Source organism: Gossypium hirsutum, chromosome D10 (assembly GCF_007990345.1).
Source record: "Gossypium hirsutum isolate 1008001.06 chromosome D10, Gossypium_hirsutum_v2.1, whole genome shotgun sequence".
Classification (NCBI taxonomy): Eukaryota; Viridiplantae; Streptophyta; class Magnoliopsida; order Malvales; family Malvaceae; genus Gossypium; species Gossypium hirsutum.
Window position 1 is genome coordinate 12,456,749 of NC_053446.1, and position 16,538 is coordinate 12,473,286.

At 32.3% G+C, this 16,538-nt stretch overlaps 1 protein-coding gene and 1 non-coding gene across 2 annotated transcripts; one reads left to right on the forward strand and one right to left on the reverse strand.

Moving 5' to 3' along the window:
• Nucleotides 1-380: 380 nt before the first annotated feature.
• LOC107915327 (uncharacterized) lies at nt 381-1,763 on the reverse strand. Its single transcript, XM_016844493.1, has 3 exons — nt 1,542-1,763; nt 927-1,154; nt 381-743 (listed from the first exon to the last, which is right to left on the reverse strand). Exons 1-3 carry the CDS (start codon nt 1,761-1,763, stop codon nt 381-383), a joined length of 813 nt encoding a protein of 270 aa, XP_016699982.1.
• A 616-nt stretch (nt 1,764-2,379) lies between these two features.
• Nucleotides 2,380-2,485, forward strand: LOC121222903 (small nucleolar RNA R71). The gene has a single exon (XR_005920272.1). It is a non-coding gene; the product is annotated as a small nucleolar RNA R71 (small nucleolar RNA).
• Nucleotides 2,486-16,538: the final 14,053 nt, after the last annotated feature.

A 16,538-nucleotide genomic window follows, 5' to 3' on the forward strand; every position in this document is an offset into this window, starting at 1 on the left:
CGAGTGGCTTTGTTCAACTTTATGTAGTCCATACAGATTCTCCAACCCGTGATAGTTCTCATCGGGATTAATTTATTTTGTTCATTCTCGACAATCATAATTCCACATTTCTTTGGTACATATTATACTGGACTTACCCAAAAACTATCTGAGATGAGGTAAATAATTCTTGTATCTAACCATTTGATCATCTTTTTTCGTACTACTTCTTTCATGATAGGGTTAAGTCTCCTTTGCCCATCAATTTTACCTTTTTCACCTTCCTTTAAAATAATTTTATGCATATAGAAGGAAGGATTTATACCTCGTATGTTCGCTATGGTCCAACCAATTGCTTTTTTAAGTTTCTTTAAAACAGCAATCTATTGCTCCTCTTGATGTTATGTCAAGTTCGCTAAAACAATCACAGACAAAGTAGAACTATTACCAAGATAAATGTATTTGAGGAGGGACGGAAGTGTTTTTAGTTCGTGTTTAGGCGGTTCCTCGATTGACAACTTGGGTTGTGTAAATTCTTGAACTTCCAACTCTAGAGGTTTGAACCGCAATGGTTGATCATAACTCCTCAGATTGGCTTCCATCAAAGCCAAACTGTCATTACCTTTTACATCTTCGAATGGTTTAGACCTTAAAGTGTTTTCCAACAGGTCTTCTTCAAAATTGCTCTTGCATTCCATAGAAACTAAGGTTTCTAATTCCTCCATTACTGAACATTCCTCTGTCAGATCGGGAAATTTCATGGCCTTCAAAATGTTAAACATTACCTTATCATCTCAAACTCGCATGTTGAGTTCACCTTTTTGCACATCTATCAATGTTCTTCCCGTGGCTAGGAAAGTTGTTTCAAGGATAATTGGAACTTCCTTATCTTATTTAAAATCCAATACAATAAAATCAGCAGTAAAAATAAAGTTATCAACTCTTACCAAAACATCCTCGATATTCCCTTCAGGATATGCTAACAATCGATCCACTAGTTGAAGTGTCACAGTAGTAGGTCTTACTTTACCTATTCCTAACAGCTTGAAAATAGATTTGGGCATCAAGTTGATACTTGCTCCAAGGTCGCACAAAGCTTTACCACAATATGATTTTTCGATGTTGCAAGGTATCGTAAAGCTTCCAGGATCCTTTAGTTTCGGAGGTAGCTTGTTCTGCAAGAATGCACTACACTCCTTCGTCAAAATGACAGTCTCATACTTACTAAGTCATTTCTTCTTAGACATAATATCCTTCATAAACTTCACATAATTGGGAATTTTCTCTAAAGCCTCCACCAATGGAACGTTGATATGTAATTACTTTAAAACATCCAAGAACTTCTTGAATTCTACCTTTTGTTTCTACTTATTCTGCTGAAGTCTTTGAAGATATGGAACTCTAGGTTGATATGGGTAACTTTTCTGAGGAGGTAAATCTACAAAAGAAGGCGTTAGATTTTTGGAATTCACTAGTTTAGAGTTTACCTTATCAGATTTTTCAGCATCTTACTTTTCCATTCTAGGAACTTTAATCGTTGATTATCTTCCATTATTTTCAACAGGCTCATCTTCAACCACATCCTTCTTAGGTTCCAAAATCTTATCACCTCGTAACTCTACCACTTTGCAATATTCCTTACTGAAATTTCTCAGATTTTCTATATCGCTTGGCAAGGCTCCTTGCGGTCTACTACGAAGCTTAGTAGCTAACTGACCCATCTGGTTCTCCAGAATTTTCAGCGTCGCTGCTAAACTTTGGATCAAAGCATTGTTTTTCGCCATGTATGCTTTCAACAAGCCCTCCAAACTGTTTGATGACTCAGCTTGAAGTGGCTTTGGGGATTGTTAGTTAAACCCTTGGGTTTGGTTGGGTCTATGTTACATCTGATTATTGTTAGGTTCATTTCCTTGGTTACTCTAGGAAAATTTCAGATGATTCCACCACGAAGGATTGTAGAAGTTGGACTGTGGTCCTTATCCACTTCTATTTTGATACCGGTTCCTTACATAATAAATTGATTTTGGATTTGAAGGGAAATTCTCAAAAGAATGGCCATCCCCACAATATACGTAAGAAACAACATCATACTGACTTGGTGATAGAACTACAAAATTATTTAAACCATTAGTGGTAAATTGTTTTGACATAGAGGAAATAGAAGATACCTAAGCAGAGAGTGAGGTTAGTACGTCCACTTTATGCACTCCAGCTACTCGTCTTCCTAAAACTACTCAATTTTTCAACCATTGGCAATTGTTGCTAGCGATCCTTTCGATGATCTTGTAAGCCTCGTTATAAGACTTAGACAAAATTGCACCGTTCATAGAAGCATCTACCATTAATCTTGTGTGCGCGTTGAGACCGTTATAAAACATCTCCAACTGGATATAATGAGGAATCCCATGATGAGGACACATACGAAGTAATTTCTTGAATCTTTCCCACGCCTCATATAGAGACTAGTCATCCAGTTATTGGAAAGTAGTTATCTTATTATGCAACTTTGCATTTTTTTCTCAGTGGAAAATACTTAACCAATAACCTTTCTGCTAATTCTTTCCATGTAGATATTGAGCTTGGTGGCAATGAATTCAGCCATGCTCGTGCTCGATCTCACAATAAGTACAAAAACAGCTTCAACCTTAATGCATCTTCAGTTACACCAGCTAGGATAATTATATTAATCAATTTAATTTAGTTTATCATGCTTAAAAATGTTCGGAAATACTTCCACGGTAACTCGATCTTTCATGAGTTTGGAAACCAAATTAAGTCTTTTCAGAGTCATTTACTCAGTTAAATATGCATTTTATTGATCATATTAACTAAGGGTTTCTTAGCATTTATATAAGGTCACAGGGACATTTACGTTTGCAACAGCTTAATTACATAAACCTAAAAACTATGCAAGGTAATAAAACTAACTAAAGTTATTACGAACCTCATCTTAGTCGGGTTTAAGGATCTAAATTTAGTTGCACTTTTCAATTATGTGTCTAGCCGTCGTCTGGTTAGGATCGCTCAGCTAATCTGAGTGCACCCAATCACGTATGAATGAAATGCATCATGACATTAATTGAAAACATGATTGATTGAGGCCTAAACATGTTTAACATGAATAAAATAGATCTTATTAAATTAAAATAACCATCCTAGAAAATAGGATTTAAAATATCATTGTTGACGTCAAAAAAATAAACTCAAAGCAAACATAATTAAAATAGATAGCAAGAGGAAAGAGTAAACTCTATTCAGTTCAACAGTCTTTTGGATCTATTCTAACTTATGTGCTCCTCAGTTCTGCTCGATGCTTATTTTGCTAACGAGTTCCTAAAGTGGTCGGCCAAAGAATGTTTTTGACAAAGCTTTAGCAGCTAGAAGATGGAAGTGAGATGGGCGACTATGCAAGCGAAAGCAAAAAGAAATGGAATGTAGAGAAAATGCTAATAAGAGAAGAGAAATTAGTTGTGAGGGATGAGAGATGATTTGAAAAGTGATAGATGCATGATATTTATAGGTGAAGGCAAGGGGTAGAGTTTGCTAAAAATAGATTTCAAATTCTTTCTTTTTCTATCACACATGATCGGCCATTTTTCAAGGAGAAGGGGATGACTTAGTCTCCTCATTTTGAATTCAAACCAAGGCTATTAATAGCCATAGGGTGGATGGTTTCAATAGCAAGTTGCTGGACTACTTTTTGATTATTTTCAAACTGTAAGGACCTTCAATTAAATACCCAAATCTTACTTTTTTGCTATAATAGCCCGATTTAGGCTTAGTCGGAACAGTGGTTTCGGGACCACAAATCCGACGAGAAAAAAAATGTAATGGCTTGAATTTTCAGAGGTGTCGGAACGGTGATTCGAGATCACTAAATTCGACAAATGGGTAGAAAATATTATTACTTTAGTAAGTATAAGTTAAATATGAAGTTAGGAAAATTTTTGAAATAGTGAATAGTGTACTAGAAATAAATATTAAAATAATTAGAATCGAAATGAGGTATCAAGACCTCGGGGATTTTAAACTGAGCCATAAATATTTTTATAAATATTTATGGAGTGTTAAAAAGTTAGTATTAAAGTTTCGTTAAGAAATTTTAAAGTTCCGATAATTAATTGAACTAAAAGGACTAAATTGTAACAAATGCAAAATTTTGGGAAATGATTAAATAGCTTAAATGATAAAAGGAAGAGGGCTTAAAAGGCAAATAGACCCAAGGTCTATTTGGGCTGGACGGCAGAGGCATGAAATCAGCAAGAAAGTAAGGAGAATTAAGGGCAAAATTGGAAAATTGCAAAATTTGCTTAATAAAGATAGGACCCAAGTGGAATTATCTAGATTTCTCTTCATTTTTCTGAATTCTCATCAGCTAAAACACCATGGAAGGGCTTCTTCAAGCTGGTTCTTCATATTTTTATTACAAGTAAGTTCAATTATTGACTATCTCTTGAAATTTTTGTATTTTTATGACTTTTACAACTAGGCCCACTTGTTAAATCCATTAGTTTTTGATTTTATGAAAGAAGTTAAAAGTTGATATGAATATGTGCTGGAAGTATATGATGATTTAGCATGAAATTAGAGCTTTAAATTGTTCATATGCTGATTTTATTGAAAGAATTGAATAGAAAGTGAATGTTTGGGACCTAATAGTAAAAGAGTTTGAAGATAGAGTTATATGTGGAAATTCTGAATTTCAATAGTTGTGTAACAACTTATAATGTCTAGTAAAGTACTAATTGAGAAAATTAGATTAATTGAGGGGTTAATTGAGAAAGGACCGAATTGTATAAACTGTGAAATTTGGGGCAAAATGGAAATCAACATTTTGCACTAAAGCAGTTTTGGACAGCAGCAGTAGTGTAACTTTGAAAAATCACCAAAAATTGTATAGATTGAATTAGAGGATGAATAAAATATGAAACTAAAGCTTATTGAGTCTAGTTTCTTATAAAAGAAATGATGTGAGCAATGGAATTGTAAATCATGAGATATAATAGATTTTGTGAGACAAGGTCAGAATGAATTCGGGTTCCCCTGTTCTGACTTTGGAAAATCATTAAAAATTGTACAAAAATGATTATGAGTTATAGTTTATATGGTTAGAATCCTTAATGAGTCTATTTTTAGAAGAAATAAGCTAAAACATCATCCGACTTCTGTAAAATGAGATAATTAATTTTTAGTGAAGAGTGGTCGGAACTGTCAGACAGCGAAACAGGGGAAATTTTAAAGAATAAACTGTACTATTTTGCTGAATCAAAAATTATGAAAATTTTATGGTATGAAGATATGTGAGTCTAGTTTCAGGCAAAATTAACGGATCTTAATTTGGAGCTCTGTAGCTCCGGATAAAAATAATTTAGTGACTCTGACTCGGATAAACAGCTTTGAATATACATGTTAGTGAATATTGAAATTATGGTTAATGTTGTTTAAGTGTGTTATACACATTAAGGATGTGGAATGGAGAGGAGGAGGAGGAAAATTGGGAAATATATGAATGATTCGTGTATAAATGGTCATATGTTTGATTATAACTCATAAACGATGAAATATGAATGATGCTTATTTTTGTGCATTATTGATCATGGTTTAAGCTCATGTGTGAAAATAAAGTTTCATAGTATGTGTGTATGGTATATTCAGTATATGATTTGGCATGAAATAATACCATGAATGGTTTATGAATTAACACATGTTGGTAAGCCTGATATATGAATAAATGATCAAATTGAGCGGAACGCCGGATTTGAGTACTTCTGATCAAGTGACAAAGTGATAAGTGGTAGCTTTAGCTACACTTATCTGATCAAGTGACAAGTGGAAAGTGATAAGTAATAGCTTCGGCTATACTTATCTGATCAAGTGACAAAGTGATAAGTGATAGCTTCGGCTACACTTATCTGATCAAGTGACAAGTGAAAAGTGATAAGTGATAGCTTCGGCTATACTTATCTGATCAAGAGACAAAGTGATAAGTGATAGCTTTAGCTACACTTATCTGATCAAGAGACAAAGTGATAAGTGGCTACACTTATCTGATCAAGAAACAAAGTGATAAGTGGCTACACTTATCTGATCAAGAAACAAAGTGATAGGTGGCTACACTTATCTGATCAGGGACAAGTGATAAGTGATCATACGTAAGACCATAGTTATACTATGGCAAAGTGAAAGTGAAGTACTCAATTTTCCGTGACCGTTCCCTAATTTGATTAAGGATGGTAAGTGACAAATGGGCCCAAAAGAATTAAAGTAAATGGATAAGTGGTAGTGTATTTATATCAGGACGATGTTGTTATTCAAACTAAAGTGATATTTTCATTGCTAAATTGAGAATTTCATAAATGTGTTATTGAATGGTATAATCAATAAACATTGAGTTAAATGGTAAATACGTATTAGTTTTGAATTTGATGTCATTGAATTGTACGTGAATTAAATGGAAATTGCTAGTGATATGATTTAAATTATGAGCATGAGAAATTGCGAATTGAATGAAATGGAAATGAAGCATTAAATTGCATGAGTATGTATCGGGTCTCGCAGGCCCTAATTATTATGATTATAATATTTTGAGGATATATTGTGAAAAGTTATAGAAACATGTTAATTATTTTGAAAGTTTTAATTTTGATGAAATTTTATAACTCGGTTAAATACGTTTACAAGTGTATGTGTTTTGGTAATGCCTCGTACCCTATTCCGGTGTTGGATACGGGTAAGGGGTGTTACATTTAGTGGTATCAGAGCTACGGTTTAGTCGGTTCTCGGACCAAACGTAGCATATGTGAGCCTAGCTATACATGCCACGTTATTACTCTTGATGATGTGATATCTCCGGGCTCTAACGAAATTGCTTTGTTAAGACAGAGATGATTTTCAATCGAGCTATTTTTGATAATGCTAAAAATGATATTGAGATAAATGAAATATGCTCACGTTATGTTGGAATTTGGAAAGGTAAGTATAAAAATTTGTGATATGGATGTGTTCATGTATGAAAAGAGATGACTATAAGTTAAAAAAAAAGTTTATGTTGTGACAAGCTCATCCAAGTATGTTGGTGATTATATAATGCTATGTGCTCAACATATTTGATTAAGTGAATATGATAAGCAAATTTACTTAAATAGATGGAACGTGTGTATGTACATCTGCTTGAATAAATGAAATTAGTATGTTCATATTATAGAATCTTATGTTTAATTGTTAAATTAAAGATAATAAGATATTTTGTTTTATGTCTAAACCATGAATATTATAATAGTATGAAAAATTGAATTGGAAGTCAAATTGAGTAGAACGCAGGAATGAGTACTTTCGTTCAGTGATATGTGATGAATTGACGGAAAAGACCATGGTTTGACCATGGCAACATGTGAACATGTGATTATGTGATTCCGTGTAAGACCATAGCTGGGCTATGGCATCGGTAAGTGATATGTGTGATATGTGATTCCGTGTAAGACCATAGCTGGGCTATGGCATTGGTAAGTGATATGTGATTTCGTGTAAGACCATAGTTGGGCTATGGCATCGGTATGTGATTTGTGATTACGTGTAAGACCATAGTTGGACTATGGCATCGAGAAAACGAAGTACACAATTCCGTAAGACGTTCTCTAATTTGGCAAATGTCGGTAAGTAAAATAGAAGCCAAGTATTGGAATTTAAATAGATATTAACGTTGAGCTTGAGTAAGTAAATTCGCTGTGTGAAATTGTGAGTGACAGAAAACATTTGTAATAAATAGATGTGTTAATTTGCTTGGAATGAATTACGTGGTTATGATGGTATTACATTGATGATGAATACAAAATCATATATATATATATGTATCTATGAGAGCAAGTTGAAAGATTTATGACTTCACCATCACCCCCTTATCAGTATTGTTCTATGACGAAAATTATCTTGATGAGACAGATATATTTTTCAACTGAGTTAATTCTAATAGTATAGAAATAAATACTAAAATGTTTGAGTGAAAATGTATTGATTATGAGTTGAAACTCATAAAAGTATGGATCAAAGAATAAAACATTTTTTTATTGATGAATGTTATAATTATACAAGCATATGAGTTATGATATTTGGATTATGATGCTATATAGAAATTTTGATTGTGAATTAGTGATTTGAGTTAGAATTTTGTGTTGAGAATAAAAGTGATTAAAAGCAAATGTTTATTAAATGCTTTGAGAATGTGAACTTAGTAATGAATTGGCTATTTGTGATGGTATGTGTTATGCGCATTTATGTGTAAGATAAATTTGAGGCTTTACTACACTCACCCCCATATTAGTAAAATGTTACAATGAAATTTGTGAGATTTTGGTTGAATAAGCTTACGAGTGTAGTGTTACAGAAGTTCGTGTACGGGAGAATAATAATGTGGTCGGAAAAGTGAATGAATTAGAAAATGAGGACAATATAAAAAGAGAGAAATATTTGATAGTTCTGAAAACTACTCAGGTTATCAAAATGGATATCATTCTATATGGATTGTAATTTTCGATACTTTGTGTAGCTTCAGATGCTGAAATATCGCTATCCTGATTTTCTTATGAATCTATGTGATTATCTGTAAAAGATATGAAAATCCAAAATCATGTGTGAATTTGAAATATACTGTGGAAGTAAATCATTAACCTACCATCTGGTAAGATTTTCGGGGACGAAAATCCCTAAAGGGGGGAGAGTTGTAATAGCCCGATTTAGGCTTAGTCGGAACAGTGGTTTCGGGACCACAAATCCGACGAAAAAAAAAATGTAATGGCTTGAATTTTCAGAGGTGTCGGAACGGTGATTCGAGATCACTAAATTCGACAAATGGGTAGAAAATATTATTACTTTAGTAAGTATAAGTTAAATATGAAGTTAGGAAAATTTTTGAAATAGTGAATAGTGCACTATAAATAAATATTAAAATAATTAGAATCGAAATGAGGTATCAAGACCTCGGGGATTTTAAACTGAGCCATAAATATTTTTATAAATATTTATGGAGTGTTAAAAAGTTAGTATTAAAGTTTCGTTAAGAAATTTTAAAGTTCCGATAATTAATTGAACTAAAAGGACTAAATTGTAACAAATGCAAAATTTTAGGAAATGATTAAATAGCTTAAATGATAAAAGGAAGAGGGCTTAAAAGGCAAATAGACCCAAGGTCTATTTGGGCTGGACGGCAGAGGCATGAAATCAACAAGAAAGTAAGGAGAATTAAGGGCAAAATTGGAAAATTGCAAAATTTGCTTAATAAAGTTAGGACCCAAGTGGAATTATCTAGATTTCTCTTCATTTTTCTGAATTCTCATCAGCTAAAACACCATGGAAGGGCTTCTTCAAGCTGGTTCTTCATATTTTTATTACAAGTAAGTTCAATTCTTGACTATCTCTTGAAATTTTTGTATTTTTATGACTTTTACAACTAGGCCCACTTGTTAAATCCATTAGTTTTTGATTTTATGAAAGAAGTTAAAAGTTGATATGAATATGTGCTGGAAGTATATGATGATTTAGCATGAAATTAGAGCTTTAAATTGTTCATATGCTGATTTTATTGAAAGAATTGAATAGAAAGTGAATGTTTGGGACCTAATAGTAAAAGAGTTTGAAGATAGAGTTATATGTGGAAATTCTGAATTTCAATAGTTGTGTAACAACTTATAATGTCTAGTAAAGTACTAATTGAGAAAATTAGATTAATTGAGGGGTTAATTGAGAAAGGACCGAATTGTATAAACTGTGAAATTTGGGGCAAAATGGAAATCAACATTTTGCACTAAAGCAGTTTTGGACAGCAGCAGTAGTGTAACTTTGAAAAATCACCAAAAATTGTATAGATTGAATTAGAGGATGAATAAAATATGAAACTAAAGCTTATTGAGTCTAGTTTCTTATAAAAGAAATGATGTGAGCAATGGAATTGTGAATCATGAGATATAATAGATTTTGTGAGACAAGGTCAGAATGAATTCGGGTTCCCCTGTTCTGACTTTGGAAAATCATTAAAAATTGTACAAAAATGATTATGAGTTATAGTTTATATGGTTAGAATCCTTAATGAGTCTATTTTTAGAAGAAACAAGCTAAAACATCATCCGAATTCTGTACAATGAGATAATTAATTTTTAGTGAAGAGTGGTCGGAACTGTCAGACAGCGAAACAGGGGAAACTTTAAAGAATAAACTGTACTATTTGGCTGAACCAAAAATTATGAAAATTTTATGGTATGAAGATATGTGAGTCTAGTTTCAGGAAAAATTAACGGATCTTAATTTGGAGCTCTGTAGCTCCGGATAAAAATAATTTAGTGACTCTGACTCGGATAAACAGCTTTGAATATACATGTTAGTGAATATTGAAATTATGGTTAATGTTGTTTAAGTGTGTTATACACATTAAGGATGTGGAATGGAGAGGAGGAGGAGGAAAATTGGGAAATATATGAATGATTCGTGTATAAATGGTCATATGTTTGATTATAACTCATAAACGATGAAATATGAATGATGCTTATTTTTGTGCATTATTGATCATGGTTTAAGCTCATGTATGAAAATAAAGTTTCATAGTATGTGTGTATGGTATATTCAGTATATGATTTGGCATGAAATAATACCATGAATGGTTTATGAATTAACACATGTTGGTAAGCCTGATATATGAATAAATGATCAAATTGAGCGGAACGCCGGATTTGAGTACTTCTGATCAAGTGACAAAGTGATAAGTGGTAGCTTTAGCTACACTTATCTGATCAAGTGACAAGTGGAAAGTGATAAGTAATAGCTTCGGCTATACTTATCTGATCAAGTGACAAAGTGATAAGTGATAGCTTCGGCTACACTTATCTGATCAAGTGACAAGTGAAAAGTGATAAGTGATAGCTTCGGCTATACTTATCTGATCAAGAGACAAAGTGATAAGTGATAGCTTTAGCTACACTTATCTGATCAAGAGACAAAGTGATAAGTGGCTACACTTATCTGATCAAGAAACAAAGTGATAAGTGGCTACACTTATCTGATCAAGAAACAAAGTGATAGGTGGCTACACTTATCTGATCAGGGACAAGTGATAAGTGATCATACGTAAGACCATAGTTATACTATGGCAAAGTGAAAGTGAAGTACTCAATTTTCCGTGACCGTTCCCTAATTTGATTAAGGATGGTAAGTGACAAATGGGCCCAAAAGAATTAAAGTAAATGGATAAGTGGTAGTGTATTTATATCAGGACGATGTTGTTATTCAAACTAAAGTGATATTTTCATTGCTAAATTGAGAATTTCATAAATGTGTTATTGAATGGTATAATCAATAAACATTGAGTTAAATGGTAAATACGTATTAGTTTTGAATTTGATGTCATTGAATTGTACGTGAATTAAATGGAAATTGCTAGTGATATGATTTAAATTATGAGCATGAGAAATTGCGAATTGAATGAAATGGAAATGAAGCATTAAATTGCATGAGTATGTATCGGGTCTCGCAGGCCCTAATTATTATGATTATAATATTTTGAGGATATATTGTGAAAAGTTATAGAAACATGTTAATTATTTTGAAAGTTTTAATTTTGATGAAATTTTATAACTCGGTTAAATACGTTTACAAGTGTATGTGTTTTGGTAATGCCTCGTACCCTATTCCGGTGTTGGATACGGGTAAGGGGTGTTACATTTAGTGGTATCAGAGCTACGGTTTAGTCGGTTCTCGGACCAAACGTAGCATATGTGAGCCTAGCTATACATGCCACGTTATTACTCTTGATGATGTGATATCTCCGGGCTCTAACGAAATTGCTTTGTTAAGACAGAGATGATTTTCAATCGAGCTATTTTTGATAATGCTAAAAATGATATTGAGATAAATGAAATATGCTCACGTTATGTTGGAATTTGGAAAGGTAAGTATAAAAATTTGTGATATGGATGTGTTCATGTATGAAAAGAGATGACTATAAGTTAAAAAAACAGTTTATGTTGTGACAAGCTCATCCAAGTATGTTGGTGATTATATAATGCTATGTGCTCAACATATTTGATTAAGTGAATATGATAAGCAAATTTACTTAAATAGATGGAACGTGTGTATGTACATCTGCTTGAATAAGTGAAATTAGTATGTTCATATGATAGAATCTTATGTTTAATTGTTAAATTAAAGATAATAAGATATTTTGTTTTATGTCTAAACCATGAATATTATAATAGTATGAAAAATTGAATTGGAAGTCAAATTGAGTAGAACGCAGGAATGAGTACTTTCGTTCAGTGATATGTGATGAATTGACGGAAAAGACCATGGTTTGACCATGGCAACATGTGAACATGTGATTATGTGATTCCGTGTAAGACCATAGCTGGGCTATGGCATCGGTAAGTGATATGTGTGATATGTGATTCCGTGTAAGACCATAGCTGGGCTATGGCATTGGTAAGTGATATGTGATTTCGTGTAAGACCATAGTTGGGCTATGGCATCGGTATGTGATTTGTGATTACGTGTAAGACCATAGTTGGACTATGGCATCGAGAAAACGAAGTACACAATTCCGTAAGACGTTCTCTAATTTGGCAAATGTCGGTAAGTAAAATAGAAGCCAAGTATTGGAATTTAAATAGATATTAACGTTGAGCTTGAGTAAGTAAATTCGCTGTGTGAAATTGTGAGTGACAGAAAACATTTGTAATAAATAGATGTGTTAATTTGCTTGGAATGAATTACGTGGTTATGATGGTATTACATTGATGATGAATACAAAATCATATATATATATATGTATCTATGAGAGCAAGTTGAAAGATTTATGACTTCACCATCACCCCCTTATCAGTATTGTTCTATGACGAAAATTATCTTGATGAGACAGATATATTTTTCAACTGAGTTAATTCTAATAGTATAGAAATAAATACTAAAATGTTTGAGTGAAAATGTATTGATTATGAGTTGAAACTCATAAAAGTATGGATCAAAGAATAAAACATTTTTTTATTGATGAATGTTATAATTATACAAGCATATGAGTTATGATATTTGGATTATGATGCTATATAGAAATTTTGATTGTGAATTAGTGATTTGAGTTAGAATTTTGTGTTGAGAATAAAAGTGATTAAAAGCAAATGTTTATTAAATGCTTTGAGAATGTGAACTTAGTAATGAATTGGCTATTTGTGATGGTATGTGTTATGCGCATTTATGTGTAAGATAAATTTGAGGCTTTACTACACTCACCCCCATATTAGTAAAATGTTACAATGAAATTTGTGAGATTTTGGTTGAATAAGCTTACGAGTGTAGTGTTACAGAAGTTCGTGTACGGGAGAATAATAATGTGGTCGGAAAAGTGAATGAATTAGAAAATGAGGACAATATAAAAGAGAGAAATATTTGATAGTTCTGAAAACTACTCAGGTTATCAAAATGGATATCATTCTATATGGATTGTAATTTTTCGATACTTTGTGTAGCTTCAGATGCTGAAATATCGCTATCCTGATTTTCTTATGAATCTATGTGATTATCTGTAAAAGATATGAAAATCCAAAATCATGTGTGAATTTGAAATATACTGTGGAAGTAAATCATTAACCTACCATCTGGTAAGATTTTCGGGGACGAAAATCCCTAAAGGGGGGGAGAGTTGTAATAGCCCGATTTAGGCTTAGTCGGAACAGTGGTTTCGGGACCACAAATCCGACGAAAAAAAAATGTAATGGCTTGAATTTTCAGAGGTGTCGGAACGGTGATTCGAGATCACTAAATTCGACAAATGGGTAGAAAATATTATTACTTTAGTAAGTATAAGTTAAATATGAAGTTAGGAAAATTTTTGAAATAGTGAATAGTGCACTAGAAATAAATATTAAAATAATTAGAATCGAAATGAGGTATCAAGACCTCGGGGATTTTAAACTGAGCCATAAATATTTTTATAAATATTTATGGAGTGTTAAAAAGTTAGTATTAAAGTTTCGTTAAGAAATTTTAAAGTTCCGATAATTAATTGAACTAAAAGGACTAAATTGTAACAAATGCAAAATTTTAGGAAATGATTAAATAGCTTAAATGATAAAAGGAAGAGGGCTTAAAAGGCAAATAGACCCAAGGTCTATTTGGGCTGGACGGCAGAGGCATGAAATCAGCAAGAAAGTAAGGAGAATTAAGGGCAAAATTGGAAAATTGCAAAATTTGCTTAATAAAGTTAGGACCCAAGTGGAATTATCTAGATTTCTCTTCATTTTTCTGAATTCTCATCAGCTAAAACACCATGGAAGGGCTTCTTCAAGCTGGTTCTTCATATTTTTATTACAAGTAAGTTCAATTCTTGACTATCTCTTGAAATTTTTGTATTTTTATGACTTTTACAACTAGGCCCACTTGTTAAATCCATTAGTTTTTGATTTTATGAAAGAAGTTAAAAGTTGATATGAATATGTGCTGGAAGTATATGATGATTTAGCATGAAATTAGAGCTTTAAATTGTTCATATGCTGATTTTATTGAAAGAATTGAATAGAAAGTGAATGTTTGGGACCTAATAGTAAAAGAGTTTGAAGATAGAGTTATATGTGGAAATTCTGAATTTCAATAGTTGTGTAACAACTTATAATGTCTAGTAAAGTACTAATTGAGAAAATTAGATTAATTGAGGGGTTAATTGAGAAAGGACCGAATTGTATAAACTGTGAAATTTGGGGCAAAATGGAAATCAACATTTTGCACTAAAGCAGTTTTGGACAGCAGCAGTAGTGTAACTTTGAAAAATCACCAAAAATTGTATAGATTGAATTAGAGGATGAATAAAATATGAAACTAAAGCTTATTGAGTCTAGTTTCTTATAAAAGAAATGATGTGAGCAATGGAATTGTGAATCATGAGATATAATAGATTTTGTGAGACAAGGTCAGAATGAATTCGGGTTCCCCTGTTCTGACTTTGGAAAATCATTAAAAATTGTACAAAAATGATTATGAGTTATAGTTTATATGGTTAGAATCCTTAATGAGTCTATTTTTAGAAGAAACAAGCTAAAACATCATCCGAATTCTGTACAATGAGATAATTAATTTTTAGTGAAGAGTGGTCGGAACTGTCAGACAGCGAAACAGGGGAAACTTTAAAGAATAAACTGTACTATTTGGCTGAACCAAAAATTATGAAAATTTTATGGTATGAAGATATGTGAGTCTAGTTTCAGGAAAATTAACGGATCTTAATTTGGAGCTCTGTAGCTCCGGATAAAAATAATTTAGTGACTCTGACTCGGATAAACAGCTTTGAATATACATGTTAGTGAATATTGAAATTATGGTTAATGTTGTTTAAGTGTGTTATACACATTAAGGATGTGGAATGGAGAGGAGGAGGAAAATTGAGAAATATATGAATGATTCGTGTATAAATGGTCATATGTTTGATTATAACTCATAAACGATGAAATATGAATGATGCTTATTTTTGTGCATTATTGATCATGGTTTAAGCTCATGTGTGAAAATAAAGTTTCATAGTATGTGTGTATGGTATATTCAGTATATGATTTGGCATGAAATAATACCATGAATGGTTTATGAATTAACACATGTTGGTAAGCCTGATATATGAATAAATGATCAAATTGACGGAACGCCGGATTTGAGTACTTCTGATCAAGTGACAAAGTGATAAGTGGTAGCTTTAGCTACACTTATCTGATCAAGTGACAAGTGGAAAGTGATAAGTAATAGCTTCGGCTATACTTATCTGATCAAGTGACAAGTGATAAGTGATAGCTTCGCTACACTTATCTGATCAAGTGACAAGTGAAAAGTGATAAGTGATAGCTTCGGCTATACTTATCTGATCAAGAGACAAGTGATAAGTGATAGCTTTAGCTACACTTATCTGATCAAGAGACAAAGTGATAAGTGGCTACACTTATCTGATCAAGAAACAAAGTGATAAGTGGCTACACTTATCTGATCAAGAAACAAAGTGATAGGTGGCTACACTTATCTGATCAGGAACAAGTGATAAGTGATCATACGTAAGACCATAGTTATACTATGGCAAAGTGAAAGTGAAGTACTCAATTTCCGTGACCGTTCCCTAATTTGATTAAGGATGGTAAGTGACAAATGGCCCAAAAGAATTAAAGTAAATGGATAAGTGGTAGTGTATTTATATCAGGACGATGTTGTTATTCAAACTAAAGTGATATTTTCATTGCTAAATTGAGAATTTCATAAATGTGTTATTGAATGGTATAATCAATAACATTGAGTTAAATGGTAAAACGTATTAGTTTGAATTTGATGTCATTGAATGTACGTGAATTAAATGAAATTGCATGATATGATTTAAATTGAGCATGAGAAATTGCGAATTGAATGAAATGGAAATGAAGCATAAATTGCATGAGTATGTATCGGGTCTCGCAGGCCCTAATTATTATGATTATAATATTTTGAGGATATATTGTGAAAAGTTATAGAAACATGTTAATTATTTTGAAAGTTTTAATTTGATGAAATTTAAACTCGGTTAA